The 21,030-nt window shown below is 37.1% G+C and overlaps 1 protein-coding gene across 2 annotated transcripts in view; it reads right to left on the bottom strand.

The window, feature by feature from the left end:
* Parg (poly(ADP-ribose) glycohydrolase) overlaps positions 1-21,030 on the bottom strand; it is a 141,270-nt gene that overhangs the window by 11,195 nt on the left and 109,045 nt on the right. For both annotated transcript variants that reach the window (XM_074079414.1, XM_074079413.1), the window contains exons 15-16: positions 20,369-20,477; positions 4,664-4,769 (exon numbers count right to left, since the gene is read on the bottom strand). In XM_074079414.1, the coding sequence (XP_073935515.1) occupies positions 4,664-4,769; positions 20,369-20,477 (215 nt within the window). The remainder of the gene's footprint in view (positions 1-4,663; positions 4,770-20,368; positions 20,478-21,030) is intronic.

Below are 21,030 nucleotides of genomic sequence, written 5' to 3' on the forward strand. Positions count from 1 at the left end.
GTTCCGCGTATTTTATTTGCAAGTCACTTTTCGGTAGTGAGGGTAGGGAACAGGGATACAAAAGAAAATGTACAGGACTATGATATCAAGATATCCTTTAATTATGCTAAACTAGCAGTGGCATAATCTCTCACAAATCAGGTAACATTCTATAGAAATGCTAAAATAATAAACAATGAAGGGACTGCAAGGAGAAACTGACAAAATCACAATAGAAGAAAACTTTAATGCATCACTCAGCAACTAATGAAGCAAGCAGATAAAAACAGAAGGATCAAGAGTCTCATCTATAGGAATAGTATCTTACATGTGTGGATTATGTTCTACACCCTTTAGAGACACCCTTTGAGTGTCAACCTGTCTGCAATAAGTGACCACATTTAGGGCACAAGAAGCTTGAAAAAGTTGGTAATAGCACATTAAAATTAGAAATAAGAGGAAAATTTATTCTTATTTAGGAATGTTTAGGGTAGCTCCTCAACATCATGGTGCCTGGTGGTACACTTGAGGCAAGAGCCCACCCTACAATCTCTATTAAGATGGGATGTGGAAAACAGAAAAAAAAAATTGTTTCTACCCTAATAATGAGAAAAGGCCAAATAATCACAAAATTACAAAGTGTGACAAGCCTCTCCATGGAGACAAAACACAGGAACTGCTTTACCTTTGAAAAAGCACAGGAGAAAGCAGTGACTACCATATAAATTGGGAAGAAAAAATCAGCTGAAACTAACAAAAATTTAAAAGCCAAATGGGAACTACAAAATCACTTTGGGATACAGATGCTCTTTATCTTATGATGTGGTTATGTCTTGATAAACCCATCTCATTAGTTGAAAATATCCTAAATGTAAGATGCATTTAATCTAACTACTGAACACCTAGCTTAACACAACCCACTGTGGCACTGGCTATCTGCCCTCCTGATGGTAATCTCAGGGCTTATGAGCTGTGGCTTGCCTTCACTGCACAGCATCATTTGATCTTGGGAAAAGATCAAAATTTAAGATTCAAAATATGGTTTCTACTGAATAAATACTGATTTTGCACCATCAAGAACCATTACGGGGCTGGTGGAGTGGCTCAATGGTACAGCACCTGTCTAACAAGCACAAAGTTCTGAGTTTAAACCCTAATACTTCCCCTGACTCCCAAAGTTCCTGTGAGCCAGGAACTGTCTGTAGTCACAAGGGCCTATCTAAAGAGAGTTCAAATCCAAAAAGCATTTTCCCATGGCTTCTAGAGTGCTCAGAAAGATGGGTAGCAGGAGGACACAAAGCCTGATGGATGGCACAGGTGTACAGGAGGCCAATGGTTGCTGTTGGAGCCAGGCACAAAGACCCTCCCTTTGCCTCAGTCCCTTTTTTCTTCCTCTCTATCTCCTAGAGCCATTGGTTGCTTGGGATCATTAATGAGTCAATAAAATGAAAAGTGTTCTCTTAATATTTGTCATACTAATGTACAATTAAGGCAGATCTAAATTAAATTGTAAACTGTGAAACTTATGTATAATTAGGCAACAAACATATTAACAAATACTTTCCCCTATTTCTAATGAAAGAAATATAAGCTGTAGGATTTGCACAAGTTCTTCCTCCATGAAAATGTTTTGGTAAGAATTTTGTTACAAGAACAATATATACTCTCAACAGACAAATATGTATTAAAAAGAAAATAAGGTGCACCTTCATCCTACACTTGGAGACAACTGTGGTTAATCTTTGCACACAGGTAAACAGAGAACTTCAAATTTGTATGTGTCCTATCTTATATTCATAATTTAACATCTCATATGGCACATACAGTGCATTTCCCTGCAAAGTGGCAGGGAAATTTTAAAATCACAGTCTCATTGAAAAACGCTAACTGTTTCTATATTCTAATGAGTATCCAAACAAATGAAGGGGAGAGAGCTATCAAAGAGCAATTCCCAAGTTAAGCTCCATAACTGAAAAAACGAATCACACAATAGAAATCTTTGAACAATATATCTGATAGTAACCACAGCAAGCAAGGCTGTAATCTGAGAAAGTCTTTTAAGCCATAAAGAAAAGGACAGAAATAAACACATTTATAAAGGTTTCCAAATTGTCCACCACAAATGACCAGGTTTATGGCAGACTTGGTTTCTGGATTGATGGTATGAATCTAGTCATTCATTTTACTTAAAAGAAAAACAGAAAAAAGCATCTGTCATAAGATCAATAGGTCCAGAGTGAAAAACAGGTTTCCTCAAATAAATTCAGAATGATAAAGAATTTCATAAACTAAAACCCACACATTCCTTCTTTAATGGACTTTCAAATTTTGAAAAGGCACCATGCAATTTCTGAGTATAAAGAAAGTCTTAAGAATGAGGGGATAGGGAAGGCATTTCTAAGGAAGACAAAAAATATGGCCACATTAAAATTAACTCAATATGGCAACAACCGAAAAGACTAAAATAAATGAAACACTGTAACATAAGCAGTTAAGCAGTATTTAATATATAATTATTACTAACCAAAGGAAAAAACAACTACTCCTGAACAGATACATGGGTAGAAAGCGTGAAAAAGCAATTTACAAAACAAAAATATCCAATGAATATATGAAAATTGTTAGGCATCAGAAAAATTGAAAAGAATGGCGTATCTCTTCCTAGTGAGGTACATGTCTTCATACAAAGAAGACATGTAAAGTGACGAGTCCTTCAGGGAAGCAATTTCTAACAAGTTATCAAAATACAAAGGGTACAAAGTCTCCAAGTCATTACTCTTACTACTAGAAATTAATTCCAAGAAGATAATTATTTGTAACTTCCATATAATTATATACTACTGTCTGGAAAAAAGGGAAACAAATCAACTGACTATGAATGGACAATGTGTGAAATAAATTATGATATATATGTACACACAACAGACTACTATGTACTATGTAGCCAATAAAAATATTGGCAGTAAATCTACATTTGCTGGTGTTGAAAACTGTCCATGAGACTGTAGGGTTTTTGAAAAGAGGTTAAAAAATAAAATGTGTGGTGGGACCTCATTCATGTCAAAGGGTCACATAGATTTTTATAGAGAGATGTCTGAAACAATGGCTACCAAAATATAAACAGTGAATTCTGGTGATTTTTACATACTTCATGGTATTTTGGGGGGTTTTCAAAAGCAATAATAAATATGTCATTTTTATAAAAACAGTAACAAGCTTCTTTATTGTGGGAAGATGGTTACAGTGTGACAAAACTGTTCTACTCCTGACAAGATGGGTTTTATGTACCTCTAGTTTGGCTATCAAAGCCAGCTAGTTGTTTATGTGTGCTTTTATCAATCTTTTGGCAACTGCCTTTTAACAAATAATTTGGTTTTTGCCTGGGTTCCTGGCAGGAGCCTCAAGAACCCTTAGACTTGCCTTACTGCTAGTATCTTTCTTATGCTAACACGTTGGTTCAGAGAGCCCAACCTCCAGGGAGAATGAATTCAATCATATACCCAGTGATTTGATCAATCACGCTTATGTAATAAACCCCAATAAAAACTCTAGATGCCAAAAGTAGGTGGAGTTTCCTGGTTGAACACACTGATGTGGGAGGCGAGGGAGGTACACTGGCACATGAGGAGACATTGTCAAAGCTCTGCATTCCCTCCCAGGCCTCATCCTATGTTTATCCTTTATGTTAAAACTACAATCTTCAGTATAGGACTTAAGAGTCATTTTAGTCAATTATCAAACCTGAGGGGGTCCTGGGAACCTCATAGATTGGTAGTCAGTTGGTTAGAAGTGTAGATGGCCTAGGGAAGCTGGAGCTTGGTGGTTGCAGCCTAAAGTGGAGGCAGTCTTGTGGAAGATGTTACTCCTAATCTGTGAGTTCTGCACTCACTCCAGCTAGTGTTGAGAATTATACTGTGCTACACCTAGCTGGTGTTGCACCAGTTTGGATGAAATGCATCAGCAACCATCCTAAGTAACGATATAATACTATGTTCTATGACATAGTTTTCAAAGTAAAGCAAATGTCCTAATATGATAAAAGATCAGTAGCTTTGTTGGTCACGACTTTTTCACATAAAACAATAAAAGACAATGTTTGTCCTTCCTGGGTACCCAAATGCCTACTTGTTTGTGCATTTGTGCAGCTATCTCACACCATACTGCCTGTATTTCATGTTCCTCATTCAGAGCCCTCATCACTCTGTGCTGCATTTGTCTTCCTCTCCTATGCTGAACTGTGACTCTCAAGGGAAAGACCACATCTTATTCATCTTTGCATTCTCAATGCCCAGAACATGGCAGATGACCCATCAGTTTAGTGAGTGAATGAGTAAGTATGTCAGTGCAAGAGTTCTCCCATAAAAGTCACTCCAGTGAAGGAAAGTGCTAGAGTGGATCATTTTGGACTCTAACATTCCCTTGACCTTTCTATAGTCAGCTAAATACTGTGTCTGGTTTATCAAAGAGATAAGTGACCTTTGCACAGAAATAGTAAATGAAACTAAGAATTCCTTAAGCATAGTAAGAAAAAAAAAGAGGATGGTATCAAGGTTTTTTTTTTTTTTTTCCTTCTTCTTAGATTTCTGTAGTCTCTTATGAAGGAACACTAGAAATCTGGCTGAAAGGACTAACTTTTCCCCTTGGTCAGCATGCTATTCCTTCTTCTCTACAACAGCTTACTCACCTTTTAATCTGGCATCACCCCCAAAGGCACCACAGCCCCAGTTTCCTGTGGCTACTGCAGAAAGATTCTCTGAAGGAACCCCAGGACGGAGAAATCCACAGTAAGCCTGCAGGATAAAAGAAATATCACAGCACATGAATGACCAGACACCAACAGCACCAATGTGCTGACAGATGTACTAGGATCAACATCCATTATCCAGCTTATGCTCTATCTCTCATTTTTCTTTTTCTTTTGGAGCCAAATTCAAGTAGAAAACAAAGACAAAAGCTTGAGATGGTAAAGAGTAAGAAATGATAAATTCTAATATTTGTTTGTTTTGATGTTGGGCAAATCAAATTTCTTAACCCAGTTCAAGTCTTGGTTTCTACATACAGTACAAACAAACAGAGATGGGAATACCAGAGATACTTCAAGAACCAGTAAGATCCCTATCACACATTACCAGGAACTAAAACTACCAGTACAGGCACTGTGCAAACACTTATATTTAAAGGTTTCTGATCACCGTTTTTTCATCAAGGCAGAGTGACTATATTGCTTCCTTAACACTCTACCTGAGCTATTGGGATTAGATTAATAACCATGATTAATGTGCTTCCTTGCCACTGAAATGCTTAAACAAAGAGCAAACAACTATCTATAAAACGGATTCGTAAATCTGGCGTGAAATAATTTTTTTTTAAACAGGATCTCATTATGTAGCTCAAGCTAGCCTAAAACTCATGATCTTCCACCTGAGAATGAAATAGCCTTTTAAGACTACTTTCATTTCTAGAATTCTGTAGATTTGTAGCTCTGTTTTAAGCTAGGTTATTTAAAATTTTGCCAGTAACCTGAAAAAATTACAATATATCCCAAGGATGCTGACCAAGTATTAATTAAATGAACAGCTCATTTTGTACATGAGAAAACTATAGTTTAAGGTCCCAGAGTTTCTCATTTCTATTTCTTTGCTGTCAGCTTAGCCAGTATTTCTGCCTCCTAAAGGTTCTTAGTTTTTTGAAACTATTAGACTATCTTAGGAAGTTTAATATAATAGCAAAGCAAAGCTCCCTGGGCTCTCTCAGGTACAAAAAAAAAAGGCTGAAATATAGCTTAAATATAATAATAAATAAAATTAAAAGAATGATCTGTGACAAATGTTCCCAGAGAAAAACCAAGGATAAAGAAAGAAGCTTCCATGAAACCTACACACAGAAATACAGTAAATTGCACTCCAAAGTTTCCACATAGATATAAAAATTTATTCTATACACTGTCCAGATAGATTAACAAGGCTATTCCTTCTACTCCCTCCTAGGCTGTTAATCCTGACAGATATTAATTATAACTTGATGCCAGACTATTATTCAATGCTGTGGTAGAGAGCTTACACAAGAACTCACAAATTACCTGCATAATCAGATGCATACCTCTTCTGAAAATCTCCTTCAGGTCAAATAGTGTCATAAAGCTCCATTGTACTGGGCAGGTTCTTGAAAGACAAAAAGCCTGACAGGAGATGAACAAGGGGAAGCAAACCCCTTGGGAATAAACAGCTTTGCCACTCTGTACTGTCAGTTTTCCCTGACACCTCTATACAAAGACAAGCTCTTAGCCTTCTAGTTTGTGTCTTTGTCTTACACTATCAGAAGCCTCTGGTTTCTTTCTCGCTTTAGACATTAAATAATCAGGTTAAAATACTTTGATGAGCAAAAACAGCTTAGTTTAGTGAAGCTAAGGCTTCATAATGAAGAATTTGAGCCAGGTGCCATTCGCTCATGCATGTAATCCTAGCGTGATCAGGAGGATCACGGTTTGAAAGTACCCAGGCAAATAGTTTGTGAGACTCTTATCTGGAAAAAACCGATCACAAAAAAGGGCTAGTGGAGTGGCTCAAGGTGCAGGCCCTGAGTTTAAACCCAAGCACTGGCAAAAAACAAAAAACAAAAAAAAGTGAAATCAAACAGAAATGAAATGGTACAGAATTACACAGTAAATTGGTATAAACAATAACTGCTTAGAATGATTAAGCATAAAATTCTTTTATTCTGTTAAAAAAAATCAAGCATTTACAATATCAGAAGGAAGACAGAAGTATAATTGTTCCCCATTATCCTTTGAGGGACGAGTTTTTTGGTTGTCTCCTCTCCTCCCTCCACTGACTTCACACTAAAATCTATGGATGATCAAGTCCCTTACATAAGATGGGATAGTATTTCATAAAATCTCTGCACATCCTCCTGTGTACTTTAAATAATCTCTAGATTACTGATGATACCAAATAGAATGTAAATGCTATACAACAAGTTATTATACTGTGCAAGAAAATGACATACAATGACAAGAAAAAAAGTCTACACATGTTTGGTACAGATGAAATTAAAAAAAATTTTTTTGACATGCAGTTAGCTGGAGCCACAGATGCAGAATCCAAAGATATGGTCAACTTCCCTGAGTCCCCTCTAGAGAGTCAGCCAAAGCTTTTCTCTCTGTAGGAAGTCTGAGAGAAACAAGGAATCTTTCCCTTTACAGTGGAAACAGAGCTTCTACCATAAGAACAATAGATCAGGTAACACTTTCAAAACCTTTGCCAACATCAAAAAGATCATTCACCATGACCAAGTAGGCTTCATCCCAGGAATGCAAGGGTGGTTCAACATGCGAAAATCAATAAACGTAATAAACCACATTAACAGAAGCAAAGATAAAAACCACTTGATCTTCTCGATAGATGCAGAAAAAGCCTTTGATAAGATCCAACACCATTTCATGATAAAAGCTCTAAGAAAACTAGGAATAGAAGGAAAGTTCCTTAACATTATAAAAGCTATATATGACAAACCTACAGCCAGCATTATACTTAACGGAGAAAAACTGAAACCATTCCCTCTAAAATCAGGAACTAGACAAGGATGCCCACTATCCCCACTCCTATTCAACATAGTACTGGAATTCCTAGCCAGAGCAATTAGGCAAGAAGAAGGAATAAAAGGAATACAAACAGGTAAAGAAACTGTCAAAATATCCCTATTTGCAGGCGATATGATCCTATACCTTAAAGACCAAAAGCTCTACTCAGAAGCTCCTAGACACCATCAATAACTATAGCAAGGTAGCAGGATATAAAATCAACATAGAAAAATCATTAGCATTTCTATACACTAATAATGAACAAACTGAGAAAGAATATATGAAAACAATTCCATTTACAATAGCCTCAAAAAAAATCAAATACCTAGGTGTAAACCTAACAAAGGATGTGAACAACCTCTACAAGGAAAACTATAAATTCCTGAAGAAATAGACTGAGGAAGACTATAGAAAGTGGAGAGATCTCCCATGCTCATGGATTGGTAGAATCAACATAGTAAAAATGGCTATACTACCAAAAGTAATCTACATGCTTAATGCAATTTCCATCAAAATCCCAATGACATTCATCAAAGAGATTGAAAAAGCTACCATTAAATTTATTTAGAGCAATAGCAATAAAAACAGCATGGTACTGGCACAAAAACAGACATGAACACCAGTGGAACAGAATAGAGGACCCAGATATGAACCCACACAACTATACCCACCTCATTTTTGACAAAGGTGCCAAAAATATATGATGGAGAAAAGACAGCCTCTTCAACAAATGTTGCTGGGAAAAGTGGTTACCTGTCTGCAAGAAACTGAAACTAGATCCATGTCTATCACCCTGTACTAGTATCAACTCAAAATGGATCAAGGACCTAAATATGAGACCTGAAACTCTGAAGTTACTACAGGAAGGAGCAAGAAACACTCTGGAACAAATAGGTATAGGCAAAGACTTCCTCAATAGAACCCCAGCAGCCCAGAAACTAAGAGAAAAGATGGACAAATGGGACTTCATAAAATTAAAAAGCTTCTGCACAACAAAAGAAATGATCTCTAAACTGAAAAGACCACCCACAGAGTGGGAGAAAATATTTGCCAGCTATACATCAGACAAGAGACTGATAACCAGAATATATAGGGAACTTAAGAAACTAAACTCTCCTAAAATCACTGAACCAATTAAGAAATGGGCAACTGAACTAAACAGAACTTTTTCAAAAGAAGAAATTCAAATGGCCAAAAAACACATGAAAAAATGCTAACCATCACTGGCCATAAAGGAAATGGAAGTCAAAACCACGCTAAGATTCCACCTCACCCCTGTTAGAATAGCCATCATCAAAAACACCAACAACAACAAGTGCTGGCAACAATGTGGGAAAAAAGGAACCCTAGTCCATTGCTGGTGAGAATGCAAGCTGGAGCAACCACTCTGGAAAAAAATTTGGAGGCTTCTTAAAAAACTAAACATAGACCTGCCATATGATCCAGCAATCCCACTGCTGGGGATATACCCAAAGGAATGCGACACAGATTACTCCAGAGGCACCTGCACATCCATGTTTATTGCAGCACTATTCATAATAGCCAAGTTATGGAAACAGCCAAGATGCCCCAATATTGATGAATGGATTAAGAAAATGTGGTATTTATACACAATGGAATACTACTCAGACATGAAGAAGAATGAAATCTTATCACTTGCAGATAAATGGATGGAACTGGAGAACATCATCCTGAGCAAGGTTAGTCAGGCTCAGAAGACCAAAAATGGTATGTTCTCCCTCATATGTGGACTTTAGATCAAGGGCAAACACAACAAGGGGACTGGACTTTGATCACATGATGAGGCAAGAGCATACAAGGGAGGTATGAGGATAGGCAAGAAACCGGCCCCCCCAAAAAACAAGATAGCATTTGATGTCCTCAATGCAAAGGAACTAATGCAGAAACTTTAAAGTGACAGAGGCCAATAGGAGAAGGGGACCAGGAACTAGAGAAAAGGTTAGTTCAAGAAGAATTAATTTAGAAGATAACACGTAAGTACAGAAAGCAATGTGAGTAAACTCCCTGTATAGCTATCCTGATCTCAACTAACAAAAACCCTTGGTCTTCCCTATTATTGCTTATACTCTCCCTTTAACAAAATTAGAGATAAGTGCAAAATAGTTTCTGCCTGGTAGCAAGGGGGTGGGGGGAGAGGGAGGAGGCGGGAGGAAAGGGAGGGGGCTGGGTGAAGGGGGAAGAAATGACCCAAACATTGTATGCACATATGAATAAAAACAAAAAAACAAAACAAACAAACAAAAAACCTTTGCCAAGTTCTCCCCCCATAAAAAAGGAGCTAGGAGTTCTTAAGCCCTCCATGTTGACAAATACTTTTCTTTTTACTCAACCCAAGCCAAAGTGCTTGAGATCACCAGAGTAGAAAAGAAAGCCAGCTTGAGTGCTGAAAAATAAGAAATAATGTATATATTAAAAAGACTTGAAAGATCCCAAATCAATGACCTAATGATACATCTCAAATTCCTAGAAAAACAAGAACAAGCAAATCCCAAAACAAATAGAAGGAGAGAAATCATAAAAATAAGAGCTGAAATCAATGAAATAGAAACCAAAAAAACCATACAAAGAATTAATGAAACAAAAAGTTGGTTCTTCACACACACACACACACACACACACACACACACACACACACACATACACACACATACACACACACACACACACAAAAAAAAGTTGGTTCTTTGAAAAAATAAACAAGATAGATAGACCCCTGGCAAACCTGACTAAAATGAGGAGAGAAAAAACCCAAATTAGTAGAATTAGGAATGCAAAAGGGGAGATAACAACAAACACAATGGAAGTCCAGGACATCATCAGACACTACTTTGAGAACCTATATTCAAATAAATTTGAAACTCTAAAAGAAATGGACAGATTTCTAGATACATATGATCATCCAAAACTGAACCAAGAGGAAATTAATCACCTGAATAGACCTATAACACAAAATGAAATTGAAGCAGCAATCAAGAGTCTCCCCAAAAAGAAAAGTCCAGGACCTGATGGATTCTCTGCTGAATTCTATCAGACCTTTAAAGAAGAACTGATACCAACCCTCCTTAAACTGTTCTACGAAATAGAAAGGGAAGGAAAACTGCCGAACACATTTTATGAAGCCGGTATTACACTTATCCCAAAACCAGGCAAAGACACCTCCAAAAAGGAGAACTATAGGCCAATCTCATTCATGAACATTGATGCAAAAATCCTCAACAAAATAATGGCAAACCGAATTCAACAACACATCAAAAAGATTATTCACCACGACCAAGTAGGCTTCATCCCAGGGATGCAGGGGTAGTTCAACATATGAAAATCAATAAATGTAATAAACCACATTAACAAAAGCAAAGATAAAAACCACTTGATCATCTCAATAGATGCAGAAAAAGCCTTTGATAAGATCCAACATCATTTCATGATAAAAGCTCTAAGAAATCTAGGAATAGAAGGAAAGTTCCTCAACATTATAAAAGCTATATATGACAAACCTACAGCCAGCATTATACTTAACGGAGAAAAACTGAAACCATTCCCTCTAAAATCAGGAACCAGACAAGGATGCCCACTATCTCCACTCCTATTCAACATAGTACTGGAATTCCTAGCCAGAGCAATTAGGCAAGAAGAAGGAATAAAAGGAATACAAACAGGTAAAGAAACTGTCAAAATATCCCTATTTGCAGACGACATGATCCTATACCTTAAAGACCCAAAAAAACTCTACTCAGAAGCTTCTAGACATCATCAATAGCTATAGCAAGGTAGCAGGATATAAAATCAACATAGAAAAATCATTAGCATTTCTATACACTAACAATGAGCAAACTGAAAAAGAATGTATGAAAACAATTCCATTTACAATAGCCTCAAAAAAAGTCAAATACCTAGGTGTAAATCTAACAAAAGATGTGAAAGACCTCTACAAGGAAAACTATACACTTCTGAAGAAAGAGATTGAGGAAGACTACAGGAAGTGGAGAGATCTCCCATGCTCATGGATTGGTAGAATCAACATAGTAAAAATGTCGATACTCCCAAAAGTAATCTACATGTTTAATGCAATTCCCATCAAAATGCCAATGACATTCGTTAAAGAGATTGAAAAATCTACTGTTAAATTTATATGGAAACACAAGAGGCCACGAATAGCCAAGGCAATACTCAGTCAAAAGAACAATGCTGGAGGTATCACAATACCTGACTTCAAACTATATTACAAAGCAATAACAATAAAAACAGCATGGTACTGGCACAAAAACAGACATGAAGACCAGTGGAACAGAATAGAGGACCCAGATATGAACCCACACAACTATAACCAACTTGTCTTTGACAAAGGAGCTAAAAATATACGATGGAGAAATAGCAGCCTCTTCAACAAAAACTGCTGGGAAAACTGGTTAGCAGTCTGCAAAAAACTGAAACTAGATCCATGTATATCACCCTATACCAAGATTAACTCAAAATGGATCAAGGATCTTAATATCAGACCACAAACTCTAAAGTTGATACAGGAAAGAGTAAGAAATACTCTGGAGTTAGTAGGTATAGGTAAGAACTTTCTCAACAAAACCCCAGCAGCACAGCAACTAAGAGATAGCATAGATAAATGGGACCTCATAAAGCTAAAAAGCTTCTGTTCATCAAAAGAAATGGTCTCTAAACTGAAGAGAACACCCACAGAGTGGGACAAAATATTTGCCAGCTACACATCAGACAAAGGACTGATAACCAGAATATATAGGGAACTTAAAAAACTAAATTTTCCCAAAACTAATGAACCAATAAAGAAATGGGCAAGTGAACTAAACAGAACTTTCTCAAAAGAAGAAATTCAAATGGCCAAAAAACACATGAAAAAATGCTCACCATCTCTAGCAATAAAGGAAATGCAAATTAAAACCACGCTAAGATTCCACCTCACCCCTGTTAGAATAGCCATCATCAGCAACACCACCACCAACAGGTGTTGGCGAGGATGCGGGGACAAAGGAACCCTCTTACACTGTTGGTGGGAATGTAAACTAGTACAACCACTCTGGAAAAAAAATTTGGAGGCTACTTAAAAAGCTAGACATTGATCTACCATTTGATCCAGCAATACCACTCTTGGGGATATACCCAAAAGACTGTGACACAGGTTACTCCAGAGGCACCTGCACACCCATGTTTATTGCGGCACTATTCACAATAGCCAAGTTATGGAAACAGCCAAGATGCCCCACCACTGACCAATGGATTAAGAAAATGTGGTATCTATACACAATGGAATTTTATGCAGCCATGAAGAAGAACGAAATGTTATCATTCGCTGGTAAATGGATGGAATTGGAGAACATCATTTTGAGTGAGGTTAGCCTGGCCCAAAAGACCAAAAACTGTATGTTCTCCCTCATATGTGGACATTAGATCAAGAGCAAACACAACAATGGGATTGGACTTTGAGCACATGATAAAAGCGAGAGCACACAAGGGAGGGGTGAGGATAGGTAAGACACCTAAAAAATTAGCTAGCATTTGTTGCCCTTAACACAGAGAAACTAAAGCAGATACCTTAAAAGCAACTGAGGCCAATAGGAAAAGGGGAACAGGAACTAGAGAAAAGGTTAGATCAAAAAGAATTAACCTAGAAGGTAACACACACGCAGAGGAAATCAATGTGAATCAATGCCCTGTATTGCTATCCTTATCTCAACCAGCAAAAACCCTTGTTCTTCCTATTATTGCTTATACTCTCTCTACAACAAAATTAGAGATAAGGGCAAAATAGTTTCTGCTGGGTATTGAGGGGGTTGGGGGGAGAGGGAGGGGGTGGAGTGAGTGGTAAGGGAGGGGGTGGGGGCAGGGGGGAGAAATGACCCAAGCCTTGTATGCACATATGAATAATAAAAGAAGAAAAAAAAAAGAAATAAAAGGAAAATATTAGTACCCAGAATTTAAAAAGGAAGATGAGCAGGAGTGATGAAGATAGAGCTGTAAGAAGGAAGGAAAGACAGTGGAAAAAAAGACCAACGAAAGCAAGCATTAAGTTCCTGAACCCAGGAAAGAAATGGAATGCAGGGGAGTGCGGCACAAGCACTGCACATACACTTAAGTATGAACTCTGGCTTCAAGATTACAGCAAGTGGGAATAGATAAAGTTAACCCTAGCCTTTCATTATCATGTAAATGTTTGCCAGATGGTAAATGGTAATTATGCTCTTAAAAGTTGCCTACTCGTATGAAGTCAATCACACTTAATACAGCTGATATTGATACTGATTTCTTGAGGTTGAGTATTCTGTGATTTCTTTTACTTTTTTTTTCATTTTGGAAGTACTGGGGTTTGAACTTAAGGCCTCATTCTTGCTATACAGACTGTGATCCTCCTACCTATGCCTCCCACAAAGCTGGGATTACAGATATGTCCTACCACATCCAGTTTATTTGATAAGATGGAGTCTTGCTAACTTTTTGCTTGACTGGCCTCAAACCATGATCTTCCAATCTTTGCATACTGAGTAGCTGGAATTACAGGCATGTATCATCACATCTGGGCCCAAACTGGTAATTTTTAAAAGTCAACTTTTAAAAATCCCAACTACTCAGGAGGTGGAGATTGGAAATGCCAATCTGGGCAAGTTAGGGAGACCTCATTTTAATCGACAAGTTGTACATGGTGGTACATGCCTGAAATCTCAGCTGTGAAGGAGGCACAGGTAAGAGGATGGTAGTCCAGGTCTTGGCTCCAGGCAAAAAAGGTTGAAACACTACCTGAAAAATAAGTATAAAAACCAAAACTGGGCCGAACATGGTTCAAGTGGTACAGTGCTTGCTCAGCAAGCATGAGGCCCTAAGTTTAAACTCCAATACTGCAATAAGCAAAAACAAAAGAAAAGATCCTTGGGGAGCTGGTGGAGTGGCTCAAGTGGCAAGAGTGCCTACCTAGCAAGCACGAGGCCCTGAGTTCAAATCCTAGTGCTGCCAAAAAAATTTTTTTAAGATCCTTAAGTTTATTTTTGAGGAGAATAAAGTAGTTCTACTGAAGAACCATAAATTTATCCTAAACTCAGTAATAATATTTTTGTAAGTTTCTTCTAAAGAAATAGCCACTGTACAAAGATGTTTATTACTGCCGAATATATAACAGAGAAAACTCTGGGACTATTCAACTGTTAAAAATAGGTTATATCACACCCTATCAATAAAAGCAATCTTATTAAACATTTTATTATAAAGATTATTAGAAAGTATGAAAAGCTTTATAACATAGAGTTAATTTAAGTAGATAAAACAAATAATTATTAGGTAACTTTGGGCACATTTATATAAAACTAAATTTCATGTGCAAAGACCTACAAAATGAAAACAACTCTTTGAAATATAGTATTAATGGATGACTTTTTTGTCTTTGAAATAACTAACATTTAGTACATTTTGCTATTTTAAAATGAATATAAAATCAAAGAAGTCTGTAGACTTTAGCGTTTGGATCTCATGGTTATTCTGATTCATACGGAACTGAGAAATTTAAGGGAAACTCACTAGAAATGATACATGTTGAACTAATAACATTCTTGAAAAGGAAAGTGACGTATACTTTAAGAAATTATAAATGACGAGATGCTGAACTTCTTAGAAACATCAGGAGGAAGTACTGATTGGTATTGTAATCAAGCTTTGGTTTAATAATAATTCCATTTCAAATTTGGTGTTGGATCATAACAAAAGTCAGTAACTAACTCAAAAAAAAGTAAACAATGGTGATCTACTTCTATTCCAGAAGGCTCCACAAAATATAGCCATTATGCAACCTCACTTAAACAAGTCTAACTGGCTAAATACAACTTTTCACAGGTGACTTCTGACCTTGCAGCGCTATACACAAGCTGGAGTCATAAATCTTTTCAATGCCAAGGATAATTCTCCTCTAGAATGTCACCCAGTGACCGCTCACAGAATTAAACATAGGCGCACAGTTTCAGTTAGATAAAGTGAGACTGATTCCTTCTTTTTAAAAACCAACTCTACTTGCAGGTTATATAAGATGTGGGTCCAACAGGTAGGAGGAGCCTGGAGGAACAGACCTCTTCCAGAGCAATGAAGCCCTCTGTGGGACCGCCCTTACTGTGCGGTGAGGAGTGCCTAAGAGTAGCAAGTAGGTCTTGGGAGCTCAGAGAGCCACAAAGAATTCTGATGGTGGAAACCTGTTGTGTGCTTTGTTGCTTCATTTAGAAAAATGTACTTTCTCTCTGGCATGCAAAAAAAAATTATACAAGCATCTCTAAAGTGACTTAATATAGACTTTAATGAGATGTAAAACAGTCTCTCCAAGTTGCACTGCCAGTTTGTGTGAAATTCCTATTTCTTTCACTAAAATCCATAAATCTATTTTAGTAGGTAAATATTACTAGTAAGACATGGAATGCTTTAAGTTAGAAGGTCCAAAGTTATTTGGAATGGTTTTAAAAATTAAGTTGTAAATGATATTTAACAAAATCATTTGCTACAATTTCCTTTTTCAGCTAAAGAATTAGAAAATGAATTCTTTTGCTAAACGAATAAATTTTTGGAAACATAAAAATGAATGAAAGGACACAAATTTAAGCCAGGTGTGGTGGTACACCCCTGTAATACCAGTACTCAGGAGGCAGAGGCAGGGAAAACCATTTTGAGGCCAGCCTGGGCTACAGAGTGAGACCCTGTCTCAAAAAAATCCCAAAAGATCAAACATTTATCAGTTGCTTTCCCAATGTGCAAGGTCCTGAACCAGGTGCTTTCTCAGCATTAGTGCATGTGTTCATAGGCTATATTAAATCTGTGGTATCTTGTCTCATTGGAATTCAATAGGCAGGTTAGTGGGAACCCTTGAATTTCCTTGAAAAAGTCTACCAAGAAAAGATTATAGAGAAGAGGATTCAAGGGGTATTTTGCTCACAGTCTTAATTTTGCGATTACAAGAGGTGATCAAGGCATGTTCTGGGGATTCCAAGATGGCGGCTAGAGGGAGGAAGCAGAAAGCAAGCCTCCTAAAGTAAAATCTTGGAGAGACACCTTATAGGAAAAACCACCGAGAAGAGGCAAAGCTTTGATTCCTCTATACCTCCAACCTAGGCATAGCATCTCCACTTCACGTTAAATGGAGAAACCAGGAGGGCTCCCGCACCGCTGCCAGTCACCAGCGCCCACACGGCTCTCTCTTCAACAAAATTAGAGATAAGGGCAAAATAGTTTCTGCCAGGTATGAGGGGGTGGCGGGGGAGAGGGAGGGGGTGGAGTAGGTGGTAAGGGAAGGGGTGGGGGCAGGGGGGAGAAATGACCTAAACATTGTATGCACATATGAATAAAAAAAAGAAACTAAAAAAAAGAGCTGGCTTAAGGTGTAGGCCCTGAGTTCAAACCCCAGTACTGCAAAAATAAAGTGTAAAAAAAAAAAAAAAGCATGTTCTGGTAGGAGATTATGTATTAACCAAAGCAGGAAATCTCAATGATTTAAGGCTATAAAGGCTTAAAAAAATATCTAGAAGATCTGCATTTTGAAGGTTTTCTGAGGGTTAGGCTATGGCTCAGTGGCACAGTGATGACCTAGCATATGCCAAGCACTGGGTTCTCCCTACTACCAACAGGAAAAGTGATGTGAAGTCAGGGGAACCTGGAGTTAAGCCCTGGGTTGGCCACTGCCTAGTTTTGGGACACAGGGCAAATTACCCAACTTCCTGAGGCTCAGTCCGTTGCCTCTAAATTGGTGGTTTAGAGTAAATCTGCATTCGGTGGTGGTCATGGTTAGATCAGACAGTGTACGCCTCCAGCTAGTTTGGGAGATGAGGATCACATGAGTCTGAGATTGTTGAGGGTAACATAGTGAGAACCTATCTTAAAAAAAATTTTTTTTAAAGTCATGCCAGCCACCAGTGGCTTATGCCTATATTCCTAGCTACTTGGGAGACTGAGATAGGGAACATTGTAGTTCGAGGACAGCCAGGGCAAAAGTTAGCCAGACCCCATCTCAACCCATATCTGGGTGCAGTGGTACATGCCTGTCATTGAAACTACAGTGGGAAGCATAAAGTAGGAGGATCGTGGTCTAGGCATGCCTGGGCATGTGGCTCATGAGGTAGAGAGCCTGCCTAGCAAACATGAGGACCTGAGTTCAAATCTCAGTACTGCTAAAAAAAAATAAAATAAAAAATCAGACAATGATTCTAAAATGCTAAGTGGAATGTCTAGCATACAGCAAGTAATCATTTTATTGCTTTTACTATTGTTACATATATAATTTTTTTTAAAAATTCTATTTGTGTTGGACTGAAAAGAATTCTTTATGATTCATAAATGAGGCTTAACTGCATATTGACCTGAATAATGGCAGGTGGAAAACAAACACAGAATTGGATTACTCAACTTAAAAAAACCTAATCATTGTCTAAGATGTTATCTGCTTCATCACTCACAAAGTCATTTAACAAATTATTTTTAAGACACTCCCACAAGGTAAGCAGTGTGCCAGGCACCAACTGACCTGAAAGAAATAAAATTCCTCCCTCTGTAGCCAGGTTATTTAGAGATTCATTCTTTATATATAAGGTGTGTCTCATAAGCACTCTATAGTCTACAAATAAATGTTTCTCAATGTTGGCAATACTCACAACTAGCTTATCTATTCATATATAAGTGCCTTTAAAACTTCTGGTATCTTTGAGGACAAGTAAACTGAGAATTCATGATAAAGTAGAATGCATCAATATTAGACAAGGAAACTTAAAAAGAAAACTCATTTATGCTCAAAGCATACAGTTTAAAGAGATCACAATTGCGATTTTTAAAAGTGAATGATTTTGCTCCCACAGGAAGATTTATGTGGAGTATACACTTTATCCATAAGAAAGGCAACCTTTAAGTTTGTGTCAATATATTTACTGTGTAACTATGACTAAACATATTTTGGTTTTACCTTTGTTTCGTATCTTTTTCTCCAAACCACCTACTACTTATATAAATGTATTCTAGTTTCAATAACCATTTGACAAATTCCCATATACATGTTTAAGTAAAGAACACCTGATGAAAATCTGAAGATAAATGTTATCTATTTGATATGCTCTATCATAAAACATCTTGGTTTTGAAGGCAATTGCTTCAAGGCAAGAATTTGGAACACTGAAAGCAGGCTCACATTTATCTGAATTTTTTTAAGTGCTGGGCCTCAAATACACGGCCTTAGGTATGATTGGAAAGCACTCTACCACTGAACTACAATCCCCAACCTCATGCATTTAAAATGTACCCAAGTACTGATAAAAGTACTGGTAAAAGGGTTTTCTTTGTGATGATCCTAGGGTTTGAACTCAGGGTCATACACTTGCAAGGCAGACGCTCTACCACTCTACCAGCCCTAAAAGATACTCAGTACAATTAAATCTGACTTTTGGTGTCAGGTAGAAGACAAATTTAGAACTGTTGATATATCAAAGAACAATCTTTATAGCTTTTCTGAAGAACTACCTCAAAAAAGTGGTATCTGTTACATAAGCTCAATTTTGGAAAACAGTGCATTATTCTCTTTTTATGTGGTTCACTAAAAACTCTATAAACATTAAAATAATCTAATAAATTACATATAGGAAAATGTGTTCATCAAAAATAAGATTTTCTTGGCTGAGTGCAATGATTCTTACCTGTAACTCCAACTACTCAGGAGGCAGAGATAGAGGAAGGAGAACCAAGGTTCAAACCAGCATGGGCAAAAAAGTTAGTGAGGGCTAGAGGAATGGCTCAAGTGGTGGAATGCCTGACCATAAAGGATGAGGCCCTGAGTTCAAACCCCAGTACCATAAATAAATAAATATATAAATTCTCAAATAGATCAGGATATAAGACAATATAACTATTTATAGTCAAGGTATCTACTAAATTATAAGGGTTGTAAAAGTCTTTCTGGATTATTTGGTTGTTTATGTCCAGTCTGCTTTCATTATCAGAGGTTCTTTGTATCTACCTGTGCATGTAGCCAGGAAAAACTACAAAACTTGTTACTTTACTAAATAATACCATAATCAAATCCTACTCATGGAGTCAAAGAATGGTTTTCAGGATCGAGTTAGTCTTCTTGGCTGTGAGAGTAGTTTGAGGAACTAAAGAAAATTTCAACTATTTGGTAAGGACCCAAATCCATAGAATAGAATCAGCACTCTATTATTTAAGGTTTATTTATTACAATTACAGTAATTAAAATGTGAACAATAGGTATGGCTGATTTTTATATTTCTGTAATACAATAGAAAGAAAAAATAAATTTATTAGGTAGCACTAAGCACCACGGAACATCATAGTTTCCATCATAAATATGTCAAATTACCAAATCAATAAATAATTAATATATAATCTTATCTATAATGGAACAATAACGAACTTGACTTTTTTAGTTTATCTGTTTTAATCCTGATAGCATCCTTTGTAGAGAAAACGTCATTGGGCAGCTATGGGGAAAAAATGTTCAGGACTCATTCATTTCTATATGGATTTACAATGATAATGTTCCAAAACAGCTAAAAGTACTTGATGAGATAAGTGCATGTGTGGGGTTTAACATCTAGCAATAGTCTATCTGGCAACCTCAGCAGTAATCAAATAATTACGAAATGGAAAGTACATCTTGTACAAGCTGACAGAACCATTAAATCAGGAGAGCTGTGGGAAGATGTACTGACACTGTAAGAATTACCAGAAAGCATTAATTTCAGCATTAATAAAATGGCAGTAAATAGATGACAGCTGCCAGATGAACTCAGAAATAAGGTTACTGGCCTTGTTAAGCTCACGTCTCATTTTCTCAGGCACAAACTGATCGAGGTAGCGTCTGAAGTGAAGTGCATCAATGGCAACAATCTCAGTGCAGCGCCGCTGCCAGTCATCTCTGGAATGGGGCAGAAAGGGGAGAAAGATAAAAAACAGGTAGAGTCCCTCAAATAGAACCCTCACAGGGGTCAAGTTGCTGACACTTTGACAGTGTTAAAATATTAAAAACAAACTATGACTGCAAGTCTCAGCAAAGCAGGAGGGCACAAAATCATTTTACTTTTAGATTCAAGGGTATACATATTGTGCACTGTTAAGCATTAAGGAGTAAAATGAAAAATCAAGAGACAACATAAGATGACATATTGTAAGCAAGTGCATCATTCACAGTGAGCCTCAGAGGTTAAAGGATTTGGGAGTAAACAAAAGGAATTTAGGTCTTTATTTTCTTCTAATGCCATAAACATGGCATTTGTACCCCATTCCTCCTTTGCTTTGAGAGATCTGCTCTAAATCACTAGTATATAACATCACTACATATTGTCCAGGAAATAATCCCAAGAAGTCAAGTGTTATCAACAACGTGTAACAATTTAGTACAACATTCTATCTACTGTGTTCAACTGAAAGAAACTATTTTTAAAAAGACAAAGACATCAAGCAGACAATAA

Source organism: Castor canadensis, chromosome 7 (genome assembly GCF_047511655.1).
Source record: "Castor canadensis chromosome 7, mCasCan1.hap1v2, whole genome shotgun sequence".
Taxonomy (NCBI): Eukaryota; Metazoa; Chordata; class Mammalia; order Rodentia; family Castoridae; genus Castor; species Castor canadensis.